The 24,964-nt window shown below is 44.9% G+C and overlaps 1 protein-coding gene and 1 long non-coding RNA gene across 2 annotated transcripts; one reads left to right on the plus strand and one right to left on the minus strand.

Moving 5' to 3' along the window:
• The first annotated feature begins 139 nt into the window (after positions 1 to 139).
• ZNF786 (zinc finger protein 786) lies at positions 140 to 21,554 on the plus strand. Its single transcript, XM_032245117.1, has 4 exons — positions 140 to 323; positions 11,883 to 12,009; positions 17,291 to 17,443; positions 19,238 to 21,554. Exons 1-4 carry the CDS (start codon positions 306 to 308, stop codon positions 21,298 to 21,300), a joined length of 2,361 nt encoding a protein of 786 aa, XP_032101008.1. The 5' UTR covers positions 140 to 305; the 3' UTR covers positions 21,301 to 21,554.
• On the minus strand, positions 4,326 to 8,016 carry LOC116527910. Its single transcript, XR_004258784.1, has 3 exons — positions 7,841 to 8,016; positions 6,464 to 6,469; positions 4,326 to 4,337 (listed from the first exon to the last, which is right to left on the minus strand). It is a non-coding gene; the product is annotated as an uncharacterized LOC116527910 (long non-coding RNA).
• Positions 21,555 to 24,964: the final 3,410 nt, after the last annotated feature.

The raw sequence follows: 24,964 nt of genomic DNA on the forward strand, positions 1-24,964 counted from the left end.
AAGACCGGAATGCCGCGGCCGGCACGGAGGGCGCCCGGAGACCCCTCCACCTAGTCCCGACCCCTGGACGGCGGCGCTCCTCCCGCTCGCAGGGGGCGCTGTGGGGCGGAGCGGCTGCCGCGACCCGGCGCCGAGTCCCAGCGTGCACCGCGCCTGGCCGGCGCTTCGATTGGGGACCGTCTGGGCCGTCCCTCGGAGTCGGGTTGGGACGGAGTGGAAGGGGAGTCCGTGCGCGGTGGGGCTGGTTCCCGCGGAGCTGCCGAGGACGCTCAGCGTTGCCAGGGCCGGGCGGGACGGCGGGGGCCATGGCGGAGCCGCCTCGGGTAAGCGGGCTGGCCTGTGTGGACGCCCGGTTTCGGGGTTGGGGTGGGTCCTCGGGTTCCGGGCTAGCCAGTGTCCTGGGGGCCCCGTGGGCGGCCGCGGTGCACGGCTAGGACCGAGTCTGCAGGCCGCTTCGTTTGGGGGTGTGGAGTCCGGGCCCTGCGGGGAGCTGGTGGCTTCCGCTCCCGGGGCTTGTCTGTTGCCAAACCCCTGGCAAAGCCGAGCGTGGACCGAGGCCCACCAAGGAACGGGGAGGAGCCTGGGCGAGGCTGGCAGATGGTGGAAAGGATAAAAGCTCTGAGGCCAGAGGTGGATGTTACCTGTCAACCAGTTTTACATCATAGTCATCGAAGTCAGAACGGCTGTTCCAAAAGATTTTAGATTCCGAGTGGTTGAAATGGTATTTGACGGGGGCTTCAGTGTCAGAATGTATTTTCCAAGGTGGTTTGTGTTGAATGTAAGATGATACATGAGAAGGAATAGAAGAGGATACAAAAATTTAAGTTAGTGGTTTCTTAAAATCGAAGTTTAGAGGATATTTTTATCTTGTAAACTTTTCTGTTGAGGATTTTTGCTGATTATTAAATGAATTAGGCCGGGCGTGGTGGCTCACGCCTGTAATCCCAGCACTTTGGGAGGCCGAGGCAGGTTGATCACTTGAGGTCAGGAGTTCAAGACAAGCCTGGCCAAAATGGTGAAACCCCCGAGTCTACTAAAAATACAAAAATTAGCTGGGCGTGGCAGCTCACGCTTGTAATCCCAGCTATTTGGGAGGCTGAGGCAGGAGAATCGCTTGAACCCGGGAGGCAGAGGTTGCAGTGAGCCGAGATCGCCCCATTGCATTCCAGCCTGGACAACAAGAGTGAGACTCCATCTCAAAATATATAAATAACAAGAGTGAGACTCCGTCTCAAAATAAATGAATGAATGAATGAATGAGTGGCCGGGGTTGGTGGTTCAGTCCTGTAATCCCAGCGCTTTGGGATGCGGAGGCAGGTGAATCACCTGAGGTCAGGAGTTGGAGACCAGACTGGCCAATATGGCAAAACCCTGTCTCTACTAAAAATACAGAAATTAGCCAGGCATGATGGTACGTGCCTGTAATCCCAGCTATTAGAGGGGCAGAGACAGGAGGATAGCTTGAACCTGGGAGGCGGAGGTTTCAGTGAGCCGAGATTATGCTATTGCACTCCAGCCTGGGCAATAGAGTAAGACTCCATCTCAAAAGAAAGAAAAGAAAAAGACGGCCATACGCGTTGGCTCACGCCTAATAATCCCAGCACTTTGGGAGGCCAAGGTGGGTGGATCACGAGGTCAATAGATCGAGGCCATCCTGGTCAACATGGTGAAACCCCGTCTCTACTAAAAATACAAAAATTAGCTGGGCATGGTGGCGCACGCCTGTAGTCCCAGCTACTTGGGAGGCTGAGGCAGGACAATTGCTTGAACCCAGGAGGTGGAGGTTGCAATGGGCCAAGATTGCGCCATTGCACTCCAGCCTGGGTAGCAAGAGCAAAACTCCGTTTCAAAAAAAAAAAGAAGAAAAGAAAAAGAGTACATGCATACATACATAAGCATATTAATGTGCTAAGGGGAAGATATGGACCCGATCCTTCCATAGACTCTAGGAATTAGAGCTTTTCAGAGAGAACCTGGCCTTGCTGGCACCTTGATTTCAGACTCTGGTCAACAAAATTATAAGAGAACACATTTTTATTACGTTAAGCCACCCAGTTTGTGGTACTTAGATACAGCAGTCCTAGGAAACTAATACAAAGACCTCAAAAACCAACTTGGGACCACTGACTTTTCCATTTGAGGGGTAAGAAAAAACATAAATTGCTATTGTATACCATTAAAAAAAATACATGCTAGATGAATTAAAAATCTAAACATAAAAGAACTTGAGATGTTCAGGCAAGAGCATCTGTGATTTCAGCATAGAAAAGAATTTAAGACTCAAAAAGTAAAGAGACCTAAGAAAATATTGTTATGTTTGCATTAAAATTGAAAACTTCTGTATAAGATAGCATAAACAAAAATTTAAAGCAAGCCACAGGCAAGGGCAAAGTATTTAATTACATAGTCAATAATCAATATGTAAGTTATATAAGGAAATACAACAAATGAAAGGATAAGTAACCCAATACAAATGTGGGGATAAGGCCGGGCACGGTGGCTCACGCCTGTAATTCTAACAATTTGGGAGGCCTAGATGGGTGGACCACCTGAGGTCAGGAGTTCGACAGCCTGGCCAACATGGTGAAACCCCATCTCTGCTAAAAATACAAAAAGTAGCCAGGCATGGTGTCAGGCTCCTATAATTTGAGCTACCTGAGAGACTCAGGCAGGAGAATCGCTTGAACTGGGGAGACAGAGGCTGTAGTGAGCCGAGATCAAGCCATTGTACTCCAGCCTGTATATATAGTTATTTTTTGGAGGTGAAGTTTCGCGCGCGCGCGCACACACACACACACACACACACACACACTATATATATATATAGTGTGTGTGTGTGTGTGTGTGTGTGTGTAAAGGATATAAATAGCGAAATTATAGACCTGAAAAGAAATGATTAATGAATAAAAGAATGGATTTAAAACTGGTGACATTCAGGCCAGGCACAGTGGCTTACTCCTGTAATCCCAGCACTTTGAGAGGCCAAGGCAGGCATATCACCTGAGGCCAGGAGTTTGAGACCAACCTGACTAATATGGTGAAACCCTGCCTCTACTAAAATACAAAAATATTTAGACAAGTGTGGCTGCATGAACCTCTAGTCCTAGCTACTTGGAAGGCTGAGACAGGAGAACTGCTGGAAGCCGGGAAGTGGAGGTTGCAGTGAGCCGAGATTGTGCCACTGCACTGCAGCCTGGATGACACAGCGAGACTCTGTCTCAAAACCAAACAAACAAACTTGTAACATTCAGACAGTGGAACACTATACAAAATTAAAATAAATTAGCTCTATATATAATCAACAGGGACAGATCTCAAAATGTTGATTTTGAGGGAAGACTACAAGTTGCAGTATAATAAAGTATTTATGTATAAAAGACACAAAGTAATATTATTTATCGATACGTATGTATATTAAAATGAAGTGAAAAGTGCACATATTAATGATAATGTTTGCCTTTACAAAGGAAGGAGAATGTGACAATATCAGAAAGTGATTGAAGAGAGGAACCACAGGAACTTGAGTTTCATCCGTTCCATTCTATTTCATTAAAAGGAACTCTGAAGAAAAATGTTAAACTTGCTAAATCAGTGGTGACTACTAGGATGCTTGTTATAGTTTTCTCTGAAACTTTCTGGATCTTTAAACTTCTAAAAAAATTTTTAAAAAGCATTTTAAGGCTAAGGAATTTTAATCAGAGAAGAGGAGAGAATGGGTTCTTTAACACCGAAGTTTAAACATACATTCAGTTCTGCAATAATACTGCATCTGCATTTCCAAAAATCGTAGTACTATGCAAAATTGTGCAGTAAAAACCACAGAGCTTATTGGGCGAAATGTTAGGCAAGCAGTAATCAAACTTTCATCTGTGAACTGTTAACAAGAAAGGATTAGAACCTAAAAGCAGTTTTATGCACTTTGATGATCAATAACTAATCTTTTTTTTTTTTTTTTTTTTTTGTTTGTTTTGAGACGGAGTTTCGCTCTTGTTACCCAGGCTGGAGTGCAATGGCGCGATCTCGGCTCACCGCAACCTCCGCCTCCTGGGTTCAGGCAATTCTCCTGCCTCAGCCTCCTGAGTAGCTGGGATTACAGGCACGCACCACCATGCCCAGCTGATTTTTTGTAGTTTTAGTAGAGATGGGGTTTCACCGTGTTGACCAGGATGGTCTCGATCTCTTGACCTCGTGATCCACCCGCCTCGGCCTCCCAAAGTGCTGGGATTACAGGCGTGAGCCGCCGCGCCCGGCTGATCAATAACTAATCTTAATTGCCTTAAAAACTGAAATAAGCCTGGGCAGTCCAGGTGCAGTGGCACACGCCTGTAATCCCAACACTTTGGGAGGCCAAGGGGGGCAAATTACCTGAGATCAGGAGTTCAAGACCAGCCTGGCCAACATGGTAAAACCCTGTCTCTACTACAAATACAAAAAATAGCCAAGCATGGTGATGGGCACCTGTAATCCCAGCTGCTTGGGATGCTGAGGCAGGAGAATCACTTAACCTCGGAGGCAGAGGTTACAGTGAGCTGAGATCACACCACTGTACTCCAGCTTGGGTGACAGAGCAAGACTCAGTCACACACACACACACACACACACACACACCCCAAAAATACCCTGGGCAACATGGTGAGACCCCTCTCTACAGAAAATTAGCCAGGCGTGGTGGCATATCCCTGTGGTCTCAGCTACTCGGGAGGCTAAGGCAAGAGAATCACTTGAGCCCAGGAGATCAAAGTTACGGCAAGCTGTATTGGCACCACTGCACTCTGGCTGGGGCAACAGAGTGAGACCCCCCCATCTCAAAAAAAAACCCTAAAAGAACTACCTGAAATGTGCTTGTGGAAGTGGGTATAACAAATGTTGCAATTAAGCTATTGTGAAGTGGTGAAAGGAAGGGTATCTGAATGAGATGGAAAGTTGTGACCCCAGAGGTGGATAGGCAGGGGTCATAACACAGGGTAATCTGATGTTTGAAATGTGTTGCATGTGTGCATTTTACGTATGTCTAGGCAGCTCAGTTCTGTTTGTTCACATAGTTCACAAAGTTTCTCACCCTTGCCACTACTAACATCCTGTGCTGGATAATTTTCTGTTTTGAGGGCTGTCCTGTGCATTGTAGGATGTTTACCAGTATTCTTAGCTGCTCCTCACTAGATGCCAGTAGGTCCCCCCCCATTATAACAATAAAAAATGTCTCCGGGGACAAAATTGTTCTGATTGAGAACCACTAATCTAGTGTTTCTTATAGACAAAATTGCACATGAGCAAATGCAAAATTTTGTAATATATTGTCTCCTAATACAGCAATCATGTTGAAACAAATTCACATTTCAAAACAAGCATTATAGCAGAAGTGACTATGTTTCATTAAACTTAAAATAATGAATTTGATTTAAGTGTTGCTACATCTGCAGTTTGGATATTTGTCCCCAAACCTTGTGTCAAAATTGGATCTGCAGTGTTGAAAGTGGGCCCTAATGGAAGGTGTTTAGGTCATGGGGGGTGGATCCTACATGAATGTCTTGGTGCTATCCTCTGTTAGTTCCTGAGGGAGCGGGTTAAAAAGAGCCTGATACATCCACTCCTCAGTCTCACTGTCCTGCTTCCTCTCGCCGTGTGATGATTTCTGCACGTGCGAGCTCTTTTTTTTTTGAGATGGAGTCTTGCTTTGTTGCCCAGGCTGGAATGCAATGGCGTGATCTCAGCTCACTGCAGCCTCCACCTCTTGGGTTCAAGTGATTCTCCTGTCTCAACCTCCTGAGTAGCTGGGATTACAGGCCCCTGCCACCAGCCTGACTAATTTTTGTATTTTTAGTAGAGACAGGATTTTACCATGTTGGCCAGGCTAGTCTTGAACTCCTGACAGATGATCTACCCATCTTGGCCTCCTATAGTGCTGAGGTTACAGGTGTGAGCCGCTGGGCCCGGCCCCCTTCACCTTCCACCATGAACAGAAGCAATCTGAGACCTTCGCTGGTGCTATGCTGCTTGTACAGCCTGCAGAACTGTGACCCAAATAAACCTCTTTTCTTTAAAATTTACCCCACCTTGGTGTTCCTTTATAGCAATACTAAACACACTAAAACAAATATAGAGGAGTCATTCGAGTTTTTAAAACAACTCTAAATTTCACAGTGAATATAACAAAAAGATGGGAAGTCCTAGCAAGAGCAATCCAGCAAGAGAAAGAAAGAAAAGGCATCCAAATAGAAATAGAGGAAGTCGTAGTAAAACCCCATGATGTGCCCAGATGCTCCTTGATCTGATAAACAACTTCAGCAAAGTCTGAGAATACAAAATCAGTGTACAAAAATCAGTAGCATTACAATACACCAACAACATCCAAGCTGAAAGCCAAATCAAGAATACAGTTCCAATCACAGTAGACACAAAAAGACTAAAATGCCTAGCAATACAGCTAACCAAGGAGGTGAAAGATCTTTACAACAAGAATTACAAAACACTACTCAAAGAAATCAGAGATAACACAAAGAAAGGGAAAAATACTTCATGCTCATGGACAGGAAGAATCAATATTGTTAAAATGGCCATACTGCCCAAAGCAGTTTCCAGATTAATTGCCATTCCTCTCAAACTACCAATGACAATTAGGAAAAAAACTATGTTTTTTGTCTCTTTCTTTCTTTCTTTCTCTTTTTCTTTCTTTCCTTTCTTTTTCTTTCCTTTCTTTCTTTCTCTTTCCTTTCTCTTTCTCTCTTTCTTTCTTTTTTTTTTTTTTTTTAGATGGAGCTTTGCTCTTGTTGCCCAGGCTGGAGTGCAGTGGTGCGATGTTGGCCCACTGCAACCTTTGCCTCCTGGGTTCAAGCAATTCTCCTGCCTCAGCTTCCTGAGTAACTGGGATTACAGGCATGCACCACCATGCCCAATAATTTTTGTATTTTTAGCAGAGCTAGGCTTTCTCTATGTTGGCCAGGCTGGTCTCAAACTTCTGACCTCAGGTGATCTGCCCGCCTTGCTCTCCCAAAGTGCTGGGATTACAGGTGTGAACCACTGTGTCCAGCTGTTGTTTGTCTATTTTTGAGGCAGGGTTTTGCTGTGTCGCCCAGGCTGGAGTGTAGAGGCACACTGCAACCTCTGTCTCCCAGACTCAAGCAGTTCAACCACCTCAACCTCTCAGGTAGCTAGGACTACAGGCATGTGCCAACATGCCCTGCTAACTTTTCTGGATTTTGTTATTGTTTTGGTAGAGATGAGGTTTAGCTCTGTTGCCCAGACTGGTCTCAAACTCCTGGGCTCAAGCAATTAATCTACCTTGGCCTCCCAAATTACTGGGATTACAGGTGTGAGCTAGTGTCTGGCTGAAAAAAACTTTAAAAATTCATATGTAAAAAATAAAATTCATGTGTAACCAAAAAAAGAGCCCAAATAGCAAAGGCAGTCCTAGGCAAAATGAACAAAGCTGGAGACATCACACTACCCAATTTCAAACTATACTACAAGGCTACAGTAACCAAAACAGCATGGTACTGGTACAAAAACAGACATATAGACCAATGGAACAGAATAGGGAGTCCAGAAATAATGCCACACACCTACGGTCACCTGATCTTCTACAAAGTCAACAAAAGCAGTGGGAAAAGGACTGCCTATTTAACAAATGGTGATGGGATAACTGGCTAGCCATATGCAGAAGACTGACACTGTGCCCATTCCTTATACCATATACAAAAATCAAGTCAACATAGATTAAAGACTTAAATGTAAAACCTAAAACTATACAAACCCTGGAAGATAACGTAGGAAATAGCATTCTGGACATAGGCCCTGGCAAAGATTTTGTGATGAAGACTCCAAAAGCAATTGCAATGAAAACAAAATTGACACATGGGACCTAATTAAACTAATTAGCTTCTACACAGGAAAAGAAGCTATCAGCAGAGTAAACAGGCCCTACAGAATGGGTTATCTGCAAACCATGCATCTGACAAAGGTCAAATATCTAGAATCTACATGGAACTTAAATTTACAAGCAAAAAACAACTGATTAAAAAGTGGGCAAAGGACATGAACAGACACCTCTCAAAAGAAGACATACACATGGCCAACAAGCATATGAAAAAATGCTCAGCAGCACTAACCATTTGAGAAATACAAATCAGAACCAAAATGACAAAGCTACAATGAGGTACCATCTCATATCAGTCAGAATGGGTACTATTAAAAAGTTTAAAAAACAGAAAAGCAAAAAACCAGATGCTGGCAAGGTTACAGAGAAAAGAGAACACATACACTGCTGGTAAGAATGAAAATTAGTTCAGCCTTTGTGGAAAGCAGTTTGGTGATTTCTTAAAGCAGAATTAACTTTTTTTTTTTTTTGAGATGGAGTCTCACTCTATCGTCCAGGCTGGAGTGCAGTGATGCATCCTGGCTCACTGCAACCTCTGCCTCCTGGGCTTGAGCGATTCTCCTGCCTCAGCCTCCCAAATAGCTGGGATTATAGGCGCCCGTCACCACACCCGGCTAATTTTTGTATTTTTAGTAGAGACAGGGTTTTGTCATGTTGGCCAGGCTGGTCTCAAACTCCTGACCTCAGGTGATCTGCCTGCCTCTGCTGCCCAAAGTGCTGGGATTACAGGCATGAGCCACTGCAACTGGCCATAATTGCCATTTGAGCCTGCAATCCCATTATACCCAAAGGAATATATACCCAAAGGAATACAAATTGTTCTGCATATAGACACATGTATGCATATGTTCATTGCAGCACTATTCACAATAGCAAAGATGTGGAATCAACCTAAATGCCCATCAATGGTAGACTGGATAAAGAAAGTGTACATATGCACCATGGAATGCTGTGCAGCCATCAAAGAAAATCATATCCTTTGCATAACAATGGATGGAGCTGGGGGCCATTATCCTAAGTGAAGTAATGCAGGAAAAATAGTATCACATGTTCTCATAAGGGGGAGCTAAACACTGAGAACATATGGATACAAAGCAGGAAATAACAATGGGGCCTACTTGAAGGTGGAGGTTGGGAGGAAGATGAGGACTGAAAAATTACTTAATGGTTCTATGCTTATTACCTGGGTGATGAAACAATCTGCACACCAAACCCCCACAGCAAGTAATTTGCCTATATAGCAAACCTGCACATGTACTCCTGAACCTAAAATTAAAAAAAAAAAAATTTTTTTTTGGCCGGGCCTGGTGGCTCACGCCTGTAATCCTAGCATTTTGGGAGGCCAAGGCAAGTGGATCTCCTGAGGTCAGGAGTTTGAGACCAGCCTGGCCAATGTGGTGAAACCCCATCTCTACTAAAAATACAAAAATTAGTTGGGCATGGTGGTGGGTATCTATAATCCTAGTTACTCAGGAGGCTGAGGCAGGAGAGTTGCTTGAATCCAGCAGGAGAAGGTTGCAGTGAGCCAACATCGTGCTGCTTTAGTCTGGGCAAAACAGCAAAACTCCATCTCAAAAAAAATTAAATAAAAGATGAAGAGGCTAAGCATGGTGGCTCACATCTGTAATCTCAGCACTTTGGGAGGCCAAGGTGGATGGATCACTTGAGGTCAGGAGTTGGAGACCAGTCTGGCCAACATGGCGAAACCCCATCTCTGCTAAAAATACAAAAAAAAAAAAAAAAAGGTGGTGGCGCACACAGGTAGTCCCAGCTACTTAGGAGGCTGAGGCAGGAGAATTGGGAAGCAGAGGATGCAGTGAGTTAAGATCACACCACTGCACTTCAGCCTCGACAACAGAGTGAGACTGTCTCAAAATAAAATTAAATAAATAAAAATAAAAATTAGGCTGGGTGTGGTGACTCACGCCTGTAATTCCAGCACTTTGGGAGGCTGAGGTGGGCAGATCACAAGGTCAGGAGACCGAGGCCATCCTGACCAACATGATGAAACCCTGTCTCTACTAAAAATACAAAAATTAGCTGGGTGTGGTGACGCATGCCTATAATCCTAGCTATTCAGGAGGCTGAGGCAGGGAGAATAGCTTGAACCAAGGAGCTGGAGGTTGCAGTGAGCCGACCCGAGATCCGACCACTGCACTCCAGCCTGGCGACAGAGCCAGACTCCATCTCAAAAATAAAGTTGAAACAAGATTAATACCCATAGAAAATAAGGACATACAGCAATAATAGTTGCAGTTCAATAAAAAGTGGGATGTATGCTTATGTAATTAGAGTATTTTAAACAAATATATAATTTACGTACTCCTACTTGTGAACCTTAGGAAGTGTCCATTTATCTAAGTCAACTATAATAAACATAAATATTAAACAATACTAACAAATTTGCGCGTGTTGCATTTTTTCTAATGCAGTTTTTAGAAAAGCAATAAAATTCAAAACCAATTGCTGGTAACTCCTTAGTCTTCTGCTTCTCAGGGAGGCCTCAGGAAACTTAAACAATCGTGGCAGAAGGTGAAGGGGAAGCAGGTATCGTCTTCACATGGCTGGAGCAGGAGAAAGAGAGAGAGAGAGAGTGAAGGGGGAAGTGCTACACTTTTAAACAAGCAGATCTCATAAGAACTCACTATCCTGAGAACAGCAAGAGGGAAGTCCACCCCCCATGATTGAGTTGCCTCCCACCAGGCCCCTCCTCTAATCCTGGGGATTACAATTAAATAGGAGATTTGGGCGGGGACACACAGCCAAACCATATCAAGTGTATGCCTAGATATTTTATTGTTTTTCCAGCCATTGTAAAAGGTACTGAGTTCTCGATTTCTCAGCTTGGTCGTTGTTGGTGTATGGAAGTGCTACTGATTTATATACATTTTTTTAATAACCTGAGACTTTCCTGAATTTGTCAAATCTAAGAGAGTCTTTTGGAGGAGTCTTTAGGGTTTTCTCTTGCCTGATTGCTCTGGCTAGGATTTCCAACCTCACATATTAATGTAAATTAACACACTGAAATACAATTTGCCGCCCCACATTGGCAAAAAAATAAGGTTTAAGAACATCTTGTGCTGGCAAAGGTGTAAAAAAAAAAACAAGAAGTCTCATGTTAATAGCAAGGGTAAATGTGTAAATTGTCTTTTTGGAAGACAATCTAATGTTATCTATTAAAACTGAAGATGTGTATACGCTTTGATTTAGTAGTTATCCTTTTTTTTTTTAGACAGAGTCTCACTCTGTCTCCCAGGCTGGTGTGCAGTGGCACGATCTCAGCTCACTGCAACCTCTGCCTCCCAGTTCAAGCAATTCTCCTGCCTCAGCATCCCAAATAGCTGGGATTACAGGTGTCTGCCACCATGCCTAACTAATTTTTGCATTTTTAGTAGAAACAGAGTTTCACCATGTTGGCCAGGATGGTCTTGATCTCCTGATCTTGTGATCCACCTGTCTTGGACTCCCAAAGTGCTGGAATTACAGGCATGAGCCACCGCACCCAGCTAGTAGTTCACCTTTTTAGACTTAACCTGCAGAAGTAAAAGCACTGATAGATAGGAGGTACGTGAGAACACTGTATTTTATAAGTGAAACAAACAGTATGTGTCCCATCAGTGGGGTATATCTACTCATGGAATATTAATGCAACTTTACCAAACAAATAAGTTTGCCTCAATATATATTATTGACCTAGAAAGATATCTGTGACATATTAAGTGAATGAAGCTACAAAGTGATTTGTTCCCATTTTTGTAAAAAAAAATTCCATACTTTACATATGTACATATACTTTGAACAAACATAATGAAACATGGAGGGGGCCGTGTAGTGGTTAACAGCAGAATGATGTGATTGGAGTTTGGGAAGGAGTAGTTCTCTGGGAAGAAGCTGCTGAACAACGAAAAACAGTTGTCCACTGCAGAAGTCTTTTAAATTAACAAGGAGAAGGAGCTGGATTCATTTTGAAGCAATCATGAAAGCGTATGTCTTATGTCTACAATTTCAGCTACCTCTGACTTTTGAGGATGTTGCCATTTATTTCTCGGAGCAAGAATGGCAGGATCTACAGGCGTGGCAGAAGGAGATTTACAAGCATGTGATGAGAAGCAATTATGAGACTCTCCGCTCTCTAGGTAAGGCCTGTTCACCTTTGTGGGTAGAGCATGGAACTGGATCCTGTAAGGGGTCACAGTCACTTGGTGCTCCTGTTTTTTGGGTAGCAAGATTTCTCCAAAGGACATTTTTACTCTGTAATCTTTTGTTAATACTTTTGTCAACATTGTTAATCCTTACTCAAGGGTAGAGGTTGTTGTGTGAGAATATTTGAGCAGTGTAAGGTGATGGGGTGACTAAATATTATATATGAGGGGCCTTTAGTCATGACTTACTGTCAGGATGCCATGATCGTCCACATAGGAGCACACCTAGCACACATTCTTGAAGTGCCCTGTATGTCTTTAACCTAGGATATCCCTACCTCACAACTTTTACAGTGGGGTCTAAATACTTCAGAAAACTTATTTTGGAAGGCTGTACAAGGAAGTGTTTTAAGAGTAGCTGTCTCTGCCTGGTTATGGTATTGGATGTTCTTTTTGCTTATTTGGTTTTTATATTTCTTTTTATTTATCAAATATAATTTAAAAAAAAATCAGTCTGTTCAGAGAAGCATCAAGCGAAAGATCAGTCTCCTGCTTCATTCTTACCGCCACATTCAGTTAACTACCTGAAGGCAATCACTTTTAACCATTTTTGTTTGTTTTTCTTTTTTTTTTCTTTTTGAGATGGGGTTTCACCATGTTGGTCAGGCTGGTCTTGAACTCCCGACCTCAGGTGATCCGCCCACCTTGGCCTTCAAAGTGCTTGGATTACAGGCGTGAGCCACCATGCCCGGCCTTCTTATTTTTTCTTTTTTTTTTTTTCTTTTTTGCCATTTTTGTTTGTTTTTAAAGTGGCTTCCTCCAATCTAAATATGCTTATACTAACTATCTTGATTTATTGAGTTTAGAAAGCATTAATTACTATCAAAAATGAAGCATTAGCTCAGCTATACACTCTTCTGTCTTCTTCTCCCCAGTTTTTGATAGTTTTCTGTGCCTCTGTTGGTAAGCTTTGTAATTTAAAATAATATGTTTAAGATTCTAGCTTGTGCCAGGCATGGTGGCGCATGCCTGTGGTCCCAGCTACTCCCGAGGCTGAGGTGGGAGGATTGCTTGAGCCCAGGAGTTCTGGGCTGTAGTGTGCTATGCCAATTGGGTGTCCGCACTAAGTTCGGAATCAATATGGTGACCTCCCGGGAGTGGGAGCATGGGACCACCAGGTTGCCTAAGGAGGGGTGAACCAGCCCAGGTTGGAAACAGAGCAGGTCAAAACTCCCGTGCTGATCAGTAATGGGATCGCGCCTGTGAATAGCCACTGCACTCCAGCCTGGGCAACATAGTGAGACCCCATCTCTTTAAAAAAAAAAAAAAAAAGATTCTAGCTTGTGTTCCATCAATTTCATCTCTTGACTCCTTCAGTATATAAAAATAATTAGTTCTCTAGTACTTCCCTTCATCTCTTCTGCCAATTCATGACAGCCATACTTCCTTATATTGCAAAGTTTCTAATATTTATATTCTGTTCTGTTACCATAGTTAAGTTTTACAGGCTGTATCTATGGATTGTTTCTAAAACATATAACTGAAAACATTACATTATTTTCATTGTTACTGAAGAATCAGTTGCAGTAAATGAATCTATAGAGACATAAATATAATTCTATGTCATTAACCCTGTGCCAACCTGTTAAGAATGTTCCAAGCATCAAGATCAAATGGATTCCCTTTTTGTCATACTTATCAGTTGTTCAAAATTATGCTACATTTTGGCCAGGTGTGGTGGCTCAACACCTGTAATCCCAGCACTTTGGGAGGCCTAGGTGGGTGGATCACTTGAGGTCAGGAGTTTGACACCAGCCTGGCCAACATGGTGAAACCCTGTCTCTACTAAAAACACAAAAATTAGCTGGGCATGGTGGTGCATGCCTGTAATCCCAGATACCTGGGAGGCTGAGGGAGGAAAATCGCTTGAACCCAGAAGGTGGAAGCTACAGTGAACCAGTATTGTGCCACTGCATTCCAGCCTGGGTGACAGTGAGGCTCTGTCTCAAAAAAAAAGAAAAAGACAAAATTATGCGACATTTTAATTTGTTTCACTGTTTTCATTGTTGGGCCACAACTTTTTTTCATGGTTTCATCATATCCCTGTGATTATCCATCACCATTATCATCTTTTTTTTTTTTGAGATGGGGTTTCACTGTCACCCAGTGTCACCCAGCCTGGACTGCAGCAGTGTGATCCCAGCTCACTGCAACCTCCACCTCCCGGGCTCAAGAGATCCTCCCACCTCAGCCTCCCCAGTAGCTGGAATCACAGGTGCACACAACCATGCCTGCCTCATTTTTTGTATTTTTGGTAGAAACAGGGTTTTGCCATGTTGCCCAGGCTGGTCTCAAATTCCTGTGGTCAAGTGAACCACCTGCCTTGGCCTCCCCAAGTGCTGGGATTACAGTCGTGAGCCACTGTGGCTAGCTGGGAGAATCCCCATCTTCTTAATCTAACAGTCAGTTACATGGGCCTTTGTGCCTTCTGTGAATTCTCTCCCCAAATCAATCTGTAGATTCAAAGCAAGATCAGTCAGAATCCCAATAGAGCTTTTCATGGAATTTGATAAGCTGATCCTAAAGAACATGGGAGAACCAAGTCAAGAATAATGAAGACAGTCTTATGGAACAAGATAGAAGGTGATTGTCCTATCAGATAGCACGACTTATTATGCGGTACTGTGTTCAAGATAGAAAAACATCTGATAGCATCGTGTATTGTCAAGATGTGAAGCAAAGTGAACATTCCTACTCTATTGAGATTGTCAGTCAGCACAGCCACTTTGGAGTTCGGTAACATACAGTAAAGTTGAAGATGTGCTTATCCTATGATACAGCAATTCACTTCAAGAACTGTCAGTGCTTATGTGTGTATTCATAGAGGCATGCCAGGGAACAGAAGAAAAAGACAGACTGTGATATATTCATATAATCAAAGACTATCAAACAAATGAAGCCAAGTGTTCCAAAATGGAGACATTTTGAAAATATAATTTGAGGAGAGAACAGCAAGTTGCAGTAAGATGTGGCATGGTTATATAAAGTTTAAACCCAGCAATATTTTATACATTTTTATGTATATATTTTGAAATAAGAACATACATAGGAATAATATACACCAGATTCAGGGTAGTGCTTACCTCTGGAGAGGGATATACAGGGGCTTAAACTGTGTAAAGTCTCATATCTTTAAAAAACATGAAGTAGGCTGGGTGTGGTGGCTCATGCCTATAATCCCAGCACTTTGGGAGGCTGATGAAGGAGGATATCTTTATCCCAGGACCAGCCTGGACAATCTAGGGAGACCCTGTCTCTACAAAAAATTTAAAAATTAGCTGAGCATGGGGACTCCCGCCTGTAGTCCCAGGTATCAGGAGGCTGAGGTAGGAGGATTGCTTGAGCGCAGGAGGTCGAGGCTGCAGTGAGCTGTGATTGTACCACTGCACTTCAGCCTGGGAGACACAGCAAAATCCTATCAAAAACAAAAAAACAAAAAACCTGAAGTGTGTCAGCATGGTAGGATTTGACAGAATTAGATGGCATCCAGATTTTTATATATTTTTCTCCTTTTCCATGTGCTAGAAATAGTTTTAATAAATTAAATCACTGGCCAAGTGTGGTGGCTCACGCTGTAACTGCAGCACTTTGAGAGGCCAAGGTGGTAGGACTACTTGAGCCTAGGAGTTTGAGGCTAGCCTGAGCAACACAGTGAGAGCCCCATCTCAAAAACTAATAAAAAAAAAAATTAGCTGGCGTGGTGGCTCTTGCCTGTAGTCCCAGCTACTCAGAAGGCTGAGATGGGCAGATCACTGGAGCCCAGGAAGTTGAGGCTGCAGTAAGCTGTGATGCCACTGCACTCCAGCCTGGGAGACAGAGTGACACCCTATCTAAATTAATAATAATAATAACTGAAAGCATTATTTTAAAAAATCCTTTTGACCACATTTTTGCCATAACCAACTTGCTTTAAAATTGGACCCCTATGATTTGGCTCTTATTAAATCACTATTAAGAATATTGAGGGCCGGGCGCGGTGGCTCAAGCCTGTAATCCCAGCACTTTGGGAGGCCGAGGCGGGTGGATCACGAGGTCAAGAGATCGAGACCATCCTGGTCAACATGGTGAAACCCCGTCTCTACTAAAAATACAAAAATTAGCTGGGCATGGTGGCGCACGCCTGTAGTCCCAGCTACTCGGGAGGCTGAGGCAGGAGAATTGCTTGAACCCAGGAGACGGAGGTTGCGGTGAGCCGAGATCGCGCCATTGCACTCCAGCCTGGGTAACAAGAGCGAAACTCCGTCTCAAAAAAAAAAAAGAATATTGAGGCCGGGCACGGTGGCTCAAGCCTGTAATCCCAGCACTTTGGGAGGCCAAGGCGGGTGGATCACGAGGTCAAGAGATCGAGACCATCCTGGTCAACATGGTGAGACCCCGTCTCTACTAAAAATACAAAAAATTAGCTGGGCATGGTGGTGCATGCCTGTAATCCCAGCTACTCAGGAGGCTGAGGCAGGAGAATTGCCTGAACCCAGGAGGCGGAGGTTGCGGTGAGCCGAGATCACGCCATTGCACTCCAGCCTGGGTAACATGAGTGAAACTCTGTCTCAAGAAAAAAAAAGAATATTGAAGGCCGGGTGCAGTGGCTCATGCCTGTAATCCTAGCACTCTGGGAAGCTGAGGCAGGCAGATTGCTTGAGCACAGGAATTCAAAACCAGCCTGGGCAACATGGTGAAACCTGTCTCCACTAAAAATGCAAAAATTAGCTTGGCCTGGTGGTGCATGCCTGTAGTCCCAACTATTAAAGAGGCTGAAGTTAAAGAATCATCTGTGCCCCGGAAGTTGAGGCTGCAATGAGCCATGTTGGCACCACTGCACTCCAGCCTTGGCAACTGGAGAGAGACCCAGTCTCAAAAAAATATATATATACAATAAATATAAATATGTATATATATTATTTATATATAATACATATAAACATAATATATAATATATATAAGCATTAGCCATTTTGTTTTTGGACAAAATAGAGCATTGCTAAATGTATGGGGCCCATGACAAAATTAAAACACAACTGCTCTGACATGCCCAGGCAGACTAAGGAAGCACTGTTAGGATGTGTAGGCTGTTTTCTCATCTTTGTGTCAACCTGTTTTTTTGTTTTTTGACATGTGTTCTCATACTTTGTCCCAGCAGTGAATGTTGAGAAATTGAGAAACTTAGTGTGCTTTAAATTCAGGAAGCTAAACTACCCTGTCTGACTTCTCTGTGCAGATGATGGACTTCCAAAACCAGAACTAATCTACTGGATTGAACAGGGGGAAGAGCCCTTCAGGAACTGGAGAGAATCACAGAAATCAGGAAACATAATTTGTTCCTCTGTTGATTTGCATTTAGAGACAGGTTTTGAGGAACAGCTGTTTTGGGGTAAGTATTAACAAGTCAGGGCCCTGATCTTAAGACATGGTGTTTAGACTTGTTTCCCTTCTCTGATCTTGTCATCCTGTTTGGGCAAGCTGAGGTTTGATGATTCTTATATTCTAGATAAAGGCAGTGAAGCATAACGGTTAGGAATGTGGCTTCTGGAGCCTATGTCTGGATCTTGCTTTTCCTTTGTGACTTTGGGCAAGTTATTGAACCTTTCAGTATTTCAATGCCTCATCTATAAAATGAAAGTACCCATGTTACAGGACTGACTTGGTTAATATACATGGTGTTAGGCCAGGTGTGGTGGCTCAAGCCTGTAATCCCAGCACTTTGAGATGCTGAGGCAGGTGGATCATTTGAAGTCAGAAGTTCTAGACTAGCCTGGACAACATGAAGAAACCCATTCTCTACTATCAATACAAAAAAATTAGCCGGCCGTGGTGGCGGGCACCTGTAATCCCAGCTACTTAGGAGGCTGAGACAGGAGAATTACCTAAACCTGGGAGGTAGAGCTTGCAGTGAGCTGAAATTATGCCACTGCACTCCAGCCTGGGTGATGGAGCAAGATTCAGTCTCAAAAAAAAAAAAAAAAAATACGTGTGTGTGTGTGTGTGTGTATATGTAAAGAGAGAGAGTATTGATATATAGTAAGAACTCAGCAGAAACTGGTTATCCAGATTTTTTTTTTTTAAGACAGGATATTGCTGTCACCCAGGCTGGAGCACAGTGGCATGGCCATAGCTCACTGCAGTCTCGAACTCCTGGCCTCAAGCAGTCCTCCCACTTCAGCCTTCCAAAGTGCTGGGAATATATGTGTGAGTCACTATGCCTGGCCCATGGTTATCCAGATTTTTGTGACTAATGTGGCTTCCTTCCTAACTAGAGACTGTTGTCTACTTGAATACTTCAACCTTAGCTCTTCTCTTTCATTTCTTGTCATGATGAGAGAGTCTGAGATTTTTGGATTCTTAAATCAGTTTTAAAGTACAGAATGAAAAATTCAAATGGGAGCATCGTTTCAAGAAATCTTATCAGACAGTTTTATTTTTTATCTGCTTCTTTCAAAAGCAGATAAAGGTTTTCCCCCACAAATTACTTAACTTTCTACCATCTGTTATTATTTCCAAGAAACCTTCTTGAAACATTGGCAGAAATGGGGTTAGGGAGGGAGAAATAGGACCAACCCTTGCTGCCAGGTCTTAGAGATACGATGGCTCAAGGATCATGTGTAACTGGTATTAGTCAGGGCTCTGATGGGAACTTACTGCCATCCTCAGCTCAGGGCTCCGGGTGTGTCTGTACATCAAAATGGGATACATCTGCTGTTTCTGAAGTCATGACAGTAGTCAGCACTTACAGAGTGCATGCACTATGCCAGCCACCATGCCAAGCACCTCATGCATATTAGCTCATTTAATTCTCACCGCCATACTTTTGTTTTCATGTTTTTACAGAAGGAGCTGAAGCCAAAAGAGATTAGCCTGACAAAGGTTACACAGTGGACAGATAGGATTCAAAAGCAGGCAGTCTGATTCCAGAGCTTACACTCTACGTTTGCAACCTGTATTTTCCATTTTTCGATATTATCAAAAGATACGTCTGTTCAGTTTAGTTTCAGCAGACTCAACCAAACTCACTTTGGCCATAAGACAGACCACACTGTATGGTTGGGTAGCTCAGTGGAAGCTGGGTTCCCAGGCCACCACAAGACATTCTTGTGGATGACTTGACTGTGAGAATCGTTAGTTGTGCAGTGGACAGGAATACCGACTCAATTTCTGTTTTCAATTGCAGGAAGCCAGAAGGCTGTGAATTCAGAAAAAACTAAAAGCCATTTCCAGTTAGATCCTCTTGAGAACCCGTGTTCCTTTGGATCCCTTTTAGGAGAAAGGAAAGCTGTTTCCTTCAGGCCTGACCAAGGCATCACCCTTGGGAGCCCACAGAGACATGACGGTAGGGCTCCTCCACCACTGGCCTCTGGCCCCAATGAATCAGCCCAAAAAGAAGGAATCCCAGGTCCCAGAAATCTGGATCTCCCTGGTTTGCAGGATGTCCCTGCCTGGAAGAGCACCCAGCACCCTTGTCCTGTCTTCGGGGAAAGCTGTTGGGAGAACAACCATTTAGTAATGCACCAGAGGGGCCACTCGAAGGACCGGCTACGTAGGGCCTGGGAGAAACTCAACAAGCGAGCAGAAATGCAGCTGCCGCGGAGCTGCCTTTGGGCACAGAAGCACTTCCGGTGTGGCATGAGCGGTAAGAGCTTCCGCCGGAAGCCATGTCTGCTGCGCCATCTGGCGGCCCACACGGGAAGGGGCCCCCTCCAGAGCGCTGACAGTGAAATGTGCTTCCGACCGGAGCGGGCCTGTCCCAGCCACTGCCTCCGGCAGAAGCCTGCCCAGTGCACCCGGTGCAGCAAGCCCTCCCTCCCGGTAGACAACACGCAGGCCTGCCGGTGCCAGTACAGCCGAGAGGGGCCGGCCTCCTGGAGAGAAGGCGGCGGGGCCTCCAGCAGTGTGCACTCAGGACAGAAGCCAGGCTCCTGCCTGGCCAGGGAAGGGAGTGGCCACCAGGAGGGGGACACGGAGGCCCTGCAGCACGGCGCGGAGGGACCCTGCTCCTGCCCAGCCTGTGGCGAGCGTTCTCCTCCGAGCGCCAGGCTCGCCAGCCACTGCAGGACGCACACAGGAGAAAAACCCTTCCAGTGCCCGCACTGCCCCCGGCGCTTCCGCCTGCGCCGCATGCTACAGGCCCACCAGCACGCGCACGGTGGGGAGAGACCGTTCTGCTGCAGGAAGTGTGGCAAGGGCTTCGCCAAGCAGTGTAAACTCGCAGAGCACCTTCGAGTCCACAGCGGGGAGAAGCCTTTCTGGTGTGCCAAGTGTGGCAGGAACTTCCGTCAGAGGGGACAGCTGCTGCGGCACCAGCGGCTGCACACGGACGAGAAGCCCTTTCAGTGCCCAGAATGTGGGCTGAGCTTCCGCCTGCAGAGCATGCTGAGAGCCCACCGGCTGCGGCACGGCGGGGACAGGCCGTTCTCCTGCAGCGAGTGCGGCAGAGGCTTCACCTACCAGTGCAAGCTCCGCGAACACCTGAGGGTGCACAGCGGGGAGAGGCCCTTCCAGTGCCCGGAGTGCGACAAGCGCTTCCGCCTGAAGGGCATCCTGAAAGCCCACCAGCACACGCACAGCAAGGAGAGGCCGTTCTCGTGCGGGGAGTGCGGCAAGGGCTTCACCAGACAGTCCAAGCTCACGGAGCACTTGCGCGTGCACAGCGGGGAGAGGCCTTTCCAGTGCCCGGAGTGCGGCAGGAGCTTCCGCCTGAAGGGACAGCTGCTCAGCCACCAGCGCCTGCACACGGGAGAGAGGCCCTTCCAGTGTCCGGAGTGCGGCAAGCGCTATCGCGTGAAGGCCGACATGAAGGCCCACCAGCTGCAGCACAGCGGGGAGATGCCGTTCTCCTGTGAGTGCGGCAAGGGCTTCGTGAAACACTCGAAGCTCATCGAGCACATCAGGACGCACACAGGAGAGAAGCCTTTTCAGTGTCCCAAGTGTGACAAGAGTTTCCGCCTGAAGACGCAGCTGCTCAGTCATCAGGGCATGCACACAGGGGAGAGGCCTTTCCACTGTCCTGAGTGTGACAAGAACTTCCGGGAAAGGGGACACATGCTGAGGCACCAGCGCATCCACAGGCCCGAGAGGCCCTTTGCCTGTGGCGACTGTGGGAAGGGCTTCATTTATAAATCTAAGCTTGCAGAACACATCAGAGTGCATGCAAAATCCTGTCCTGCTCCAGATGAGCTGGATGTTAAGAAAAGACTCAGCCAACTGTTTGCAATGATAGAGGCCGATTGGAATTGAGGCAGAGTGGGACAGCTAAAGCGTTGAGCAGGATGGGTATTGCCGGGGAATCTACAGCAACAGCAGCCAGACCCGCTGGAAGATGGATTGTAGGAGCAGGTGTCCTTCTCTGAGCAAGAGCGTAATACAAGTTAGGAATATGAGGAACCACAAAGGATTTCCTCTTCGGAAAATCACCAATTTCTTGTTTTTTTATTTTTTGTTTTGTTTTGAATCAGAGTCTTGCTCTGTCACCCAGGCCGGAGTGCAGTGCCACGATCTCGGCTCACTGCAACTCCTCCTTCCGGGTTCAAGTAATTCTCCTGCCTCAGCCTCCCAAGTAGCTGGGATTACAGATGCCTGCCACCACATCTGGCTAATTTTTTATATTTTTAGTAGAGACGGGGTTTCACCATGTTGTTCAGACTGATCTCAAACTCCTGACCTTGTGATCCACCCACTTCAGCCTCCCAAAGTGCTGGGATTAGAGGCATGAGCCACTGTGTCCGGCTTTATGTTTCCTATCCAGTGATCAAAAGAGATCTTTATTCTTCCTGCCATCTTCAGGAATGGCAATGTTTGCCCAAATGCTAAACCCACTATAAAATACCAGCTTGAATTAAGACAGAAGGAAATCCCTACAGTACCTTTCTCAAGCTGAAAGGAGGGGTGGCTATTAAATGTTAATTCTACTTTTGTTTTTTTTCTCAGAGTGTGATCTTAAACTGTGGGTTAAATCCAGTGAGTTTTGTTGCAGGCCTCATATGTTATTGGATTTGGTTTTCTTTCATTTATTTGTAAACTGGTAGCAATTAAATGAATTTTCCTGAATCTTGTTTGTTTATGTGAATGCTGAAGTTTCTTAACTGCTTTCATAGTGGTTATGCATCATTCCCCCTAAGGAAAAGCTGATAATTTCAGCAAAATTTGGCTAACTTCATTTGAAGAGACATAAGCCTGGAAGCCCTAAGTACAGAATCAGAACTTAGATAAGAGTTTGGAGCAGGAGATACAGATTTGGAAGTTAAAAGAGATGCTACTTGAAGATGAGAACTACTTTAATCAGAGGACTAAAAGCTGAGTTATGACAAAATAATCAGAAGCATTACAGCCATTTAGTGTGGAGAGTTAAAAATAAACATGATGCCAAAATAAAAAACAAAAGAAAAACATGACACAAGTCCAACTTCAGGGAAAAAGTGAAGGCTGCCTTGTTTGTGACATTAGGTGAATGTGGAGTGTTCATGGTATATATCCTAGGAGCAGAGTTGTACTCTGTACAAAGAATTACTGATTTTCAGAGGGTTCATGTTTCATGTAAAAGATAACTGACCTGGTTGGGCGCTGTGGCTCACCCCTGTAATCCCAGCACTTTGGGAGGCTGAGGCAGGCAGATCACCTGAGGTTAGAGTTCACAACTAGCCTGCCCAACACAGTAAAACCCTGTCTCTACTACAAATAAAAAAAATTAGCCAGGCCTGGTGGTGCATGCCTGTAATTCCAGCTATTGGGGAGGCTGAGGCAGGAGAATCTCTTGAACCTGGGAGGTGGAGGTTGCAGTGAGCCAAGATCATGTCATTGTACTCCGGCCTGGGTAATAGAGTAAGACTCTCAAAAAAAAAAAAAAAGATGACCTGAAATTCTGAAGAATGAAAGAAAATTGAATTATGGGAAAACTGTCACAGACATTACTATAAAACAATATATCACAACCAATTTTCTGTGCGATATTTTGGACAGAGAAATACTGGGCCAGAGATATTCTGCAATAAAAGAATTATATGGTGAATTGCACAGAGATCCTAATTGTCTGTTGCTGCATTCTTAAATATGAATAGTAGGCAAAGGTTATCAGATATTTAAGGAAAAAGTTTTTTTTTTTTTTTTGAGATGGAGTTTCGCTCTTGTTACCCAGGCTGGAGTGCAATGGCGCGATCTCGGCTCACCGCAACCTCCGCCTCCTGGGTTCAGGCAATTCTCCTGCCCCAGCCTCCTGAGTCGCTGGGATTACAGGCACGCGCCACCATGCCCAGCTAATTTTTTGTAGTTTTAGTAGAGACGGGGTTTCACCATGTTGACCAGGATGGTCTCGATCTCTTGACCTCGTGATCCACCTGCCTCGGCCTCCCACAGTGCTGGGATTACAGGCTTGAGCCACCGCGCCCGGCCGGAAAAAGTTTTATATGAAAGAGAAAGAGCAGCTGGGCACAGTGGCTTATGCCAGTAATCCCAACACTTTGGGAGGCTGAGGCTGGAGAATTGCTTGAGCTCAGGAATCTAAGACCAGCCTGGGCAATATGGTGAAACCTGGTCTCTACAAAATAATTAAATGAGCCAGGCATGGTGGCTCTGCCCATGGTCCTAGCTACTCGGGGAGGCTGAGGTGGGTGGATCCTTTGAGTAATCCAGGAGATCAAGGCTGCAGTGAGCCGTGATCACGGCACTACGCTCCTGCCTGGGTGACAGAGTGAGACCCTGTCTCAAAAAGGAAAGATTAAGATAAGAAAATATATTCTGGAAAAATCATGTAATTCAGGAAATAGATAAATTTTTAAAGCACATTCAGAAAAATTAGAAAAGACAGCATTTTTTTTTTTTTTTTTTGAGACGGAGTTTCGCTCTTATTACCCAGTCTGGAGTGCAATGGCACGATCTCGGCTCACCGCAACCTCCGCCTCCCAGGTTCAGGCAATTCTCCTGCCCCAGCCTCCTGAGTAGCTGGGATTACAGGCACGCACCACCATGCCCAGCTAATGTTTTTGTATTTTTAGTAGAGACGGGGTTTCACCATGTTGACCAGGATGGTCTCGATCTCTTGACCTCGTGATCCACCCGCCTCGGCCTCCCAAAGTGCTGGGATTACAGGCTTGAGCCACCGCGCCCGGCAAAGACAGCATTATTATAAAACAAAGACATAATTTTATGAAAAAGGAGGCATCTGCAAACAAAAACAAGTTCTACGAGGTTCTATGTGATTGTTAAAATTTTTAAGAAAAAGTGCACACACACAAATTCCAGACAGGATGTGATTACCTTTGTGCATTTATATAAAAACTTACCTGTCTAATTATAAGGAAGTTCTGACATATTAAAAAGTAATTATTATAAAAGTACATTTAGGACAGGCACAGTGGCTCACACCTGTAATCCCTGCAATTTGGGAGGTGGAGGCAGGAGGATCACTTGAGCCAAGGAATTTGAGACCAGCCTGGGCCACATGGAAAACTCTGTCTCTAGTAAAAATACAAAAATTAGCCAGGCATGGTGGTACACACCTGTAGTCCCAGCTACTTGGGAAGCTTAGGTGGGAGGATGGCCTGAGCCTGGGGAGATCGAGGCTGCAGTGAGCTATGATGGTGCCACTACACTCCAGCATGGATGACACTGTCTCAGAGAAAAACAAAAAACAAATGTAGTATCCCAGAGGAAGGCTGGCAACTCCTTTTCATTCTCTTTAGAATTTATAGGATATAGCCTGGTGTAGTGGTTCACACCTGTAATCCCATTACTTTGGGAGGTCAAGGCAGGAGGATCACTTGAGGTCAGGAGTTTGAGACCAGCCTAGCCAACATGCTAAAACACCGTCTCTACCAAAAAGTACAAAAATTAGCCAGGTGTGGTGGTGCGCACCTGTAGTCTCAGCTACTCAGGAGGCTGAGTCAGAAGAACCACTTGAACCCAGGAG

This window comes from Sapajus apella, unplaced genomic scaffold, assembly GCF_009761245.1.
Source record: "Sapajus apella isolate SASKATOON/1434 unplaced genomic scaffold, GSC_monkey_1.0 scaffold56, whole genome shotgun sequence".
NCBI classification, from domain to species: Eukaryota; Metazoa; Chordata; class Mammalia; order Primates; family Cebidae; genus Sapajus; species Sapajus apella.

Bases quoted from the DNA above. Each gene is read 5' to 3' on its own strand.
- ZNF786 (XM_032245117.1), top strand. The intron at 12,010-17,290 runs GTAAGGCCTGTT...TTCTCTGTGCAG, and splicing joins TGAGACTCTCCGCTCTCTAG to ATGATGGACTTCCAAAACCA. The intron at 17,444-19,237 runs GTAAGTATTAAC...TTTCAATTGCAG, and splicing joins TGAGGAACAGCTGTTTTGGG to GAAGCCAGAAGGCTGTGAAT.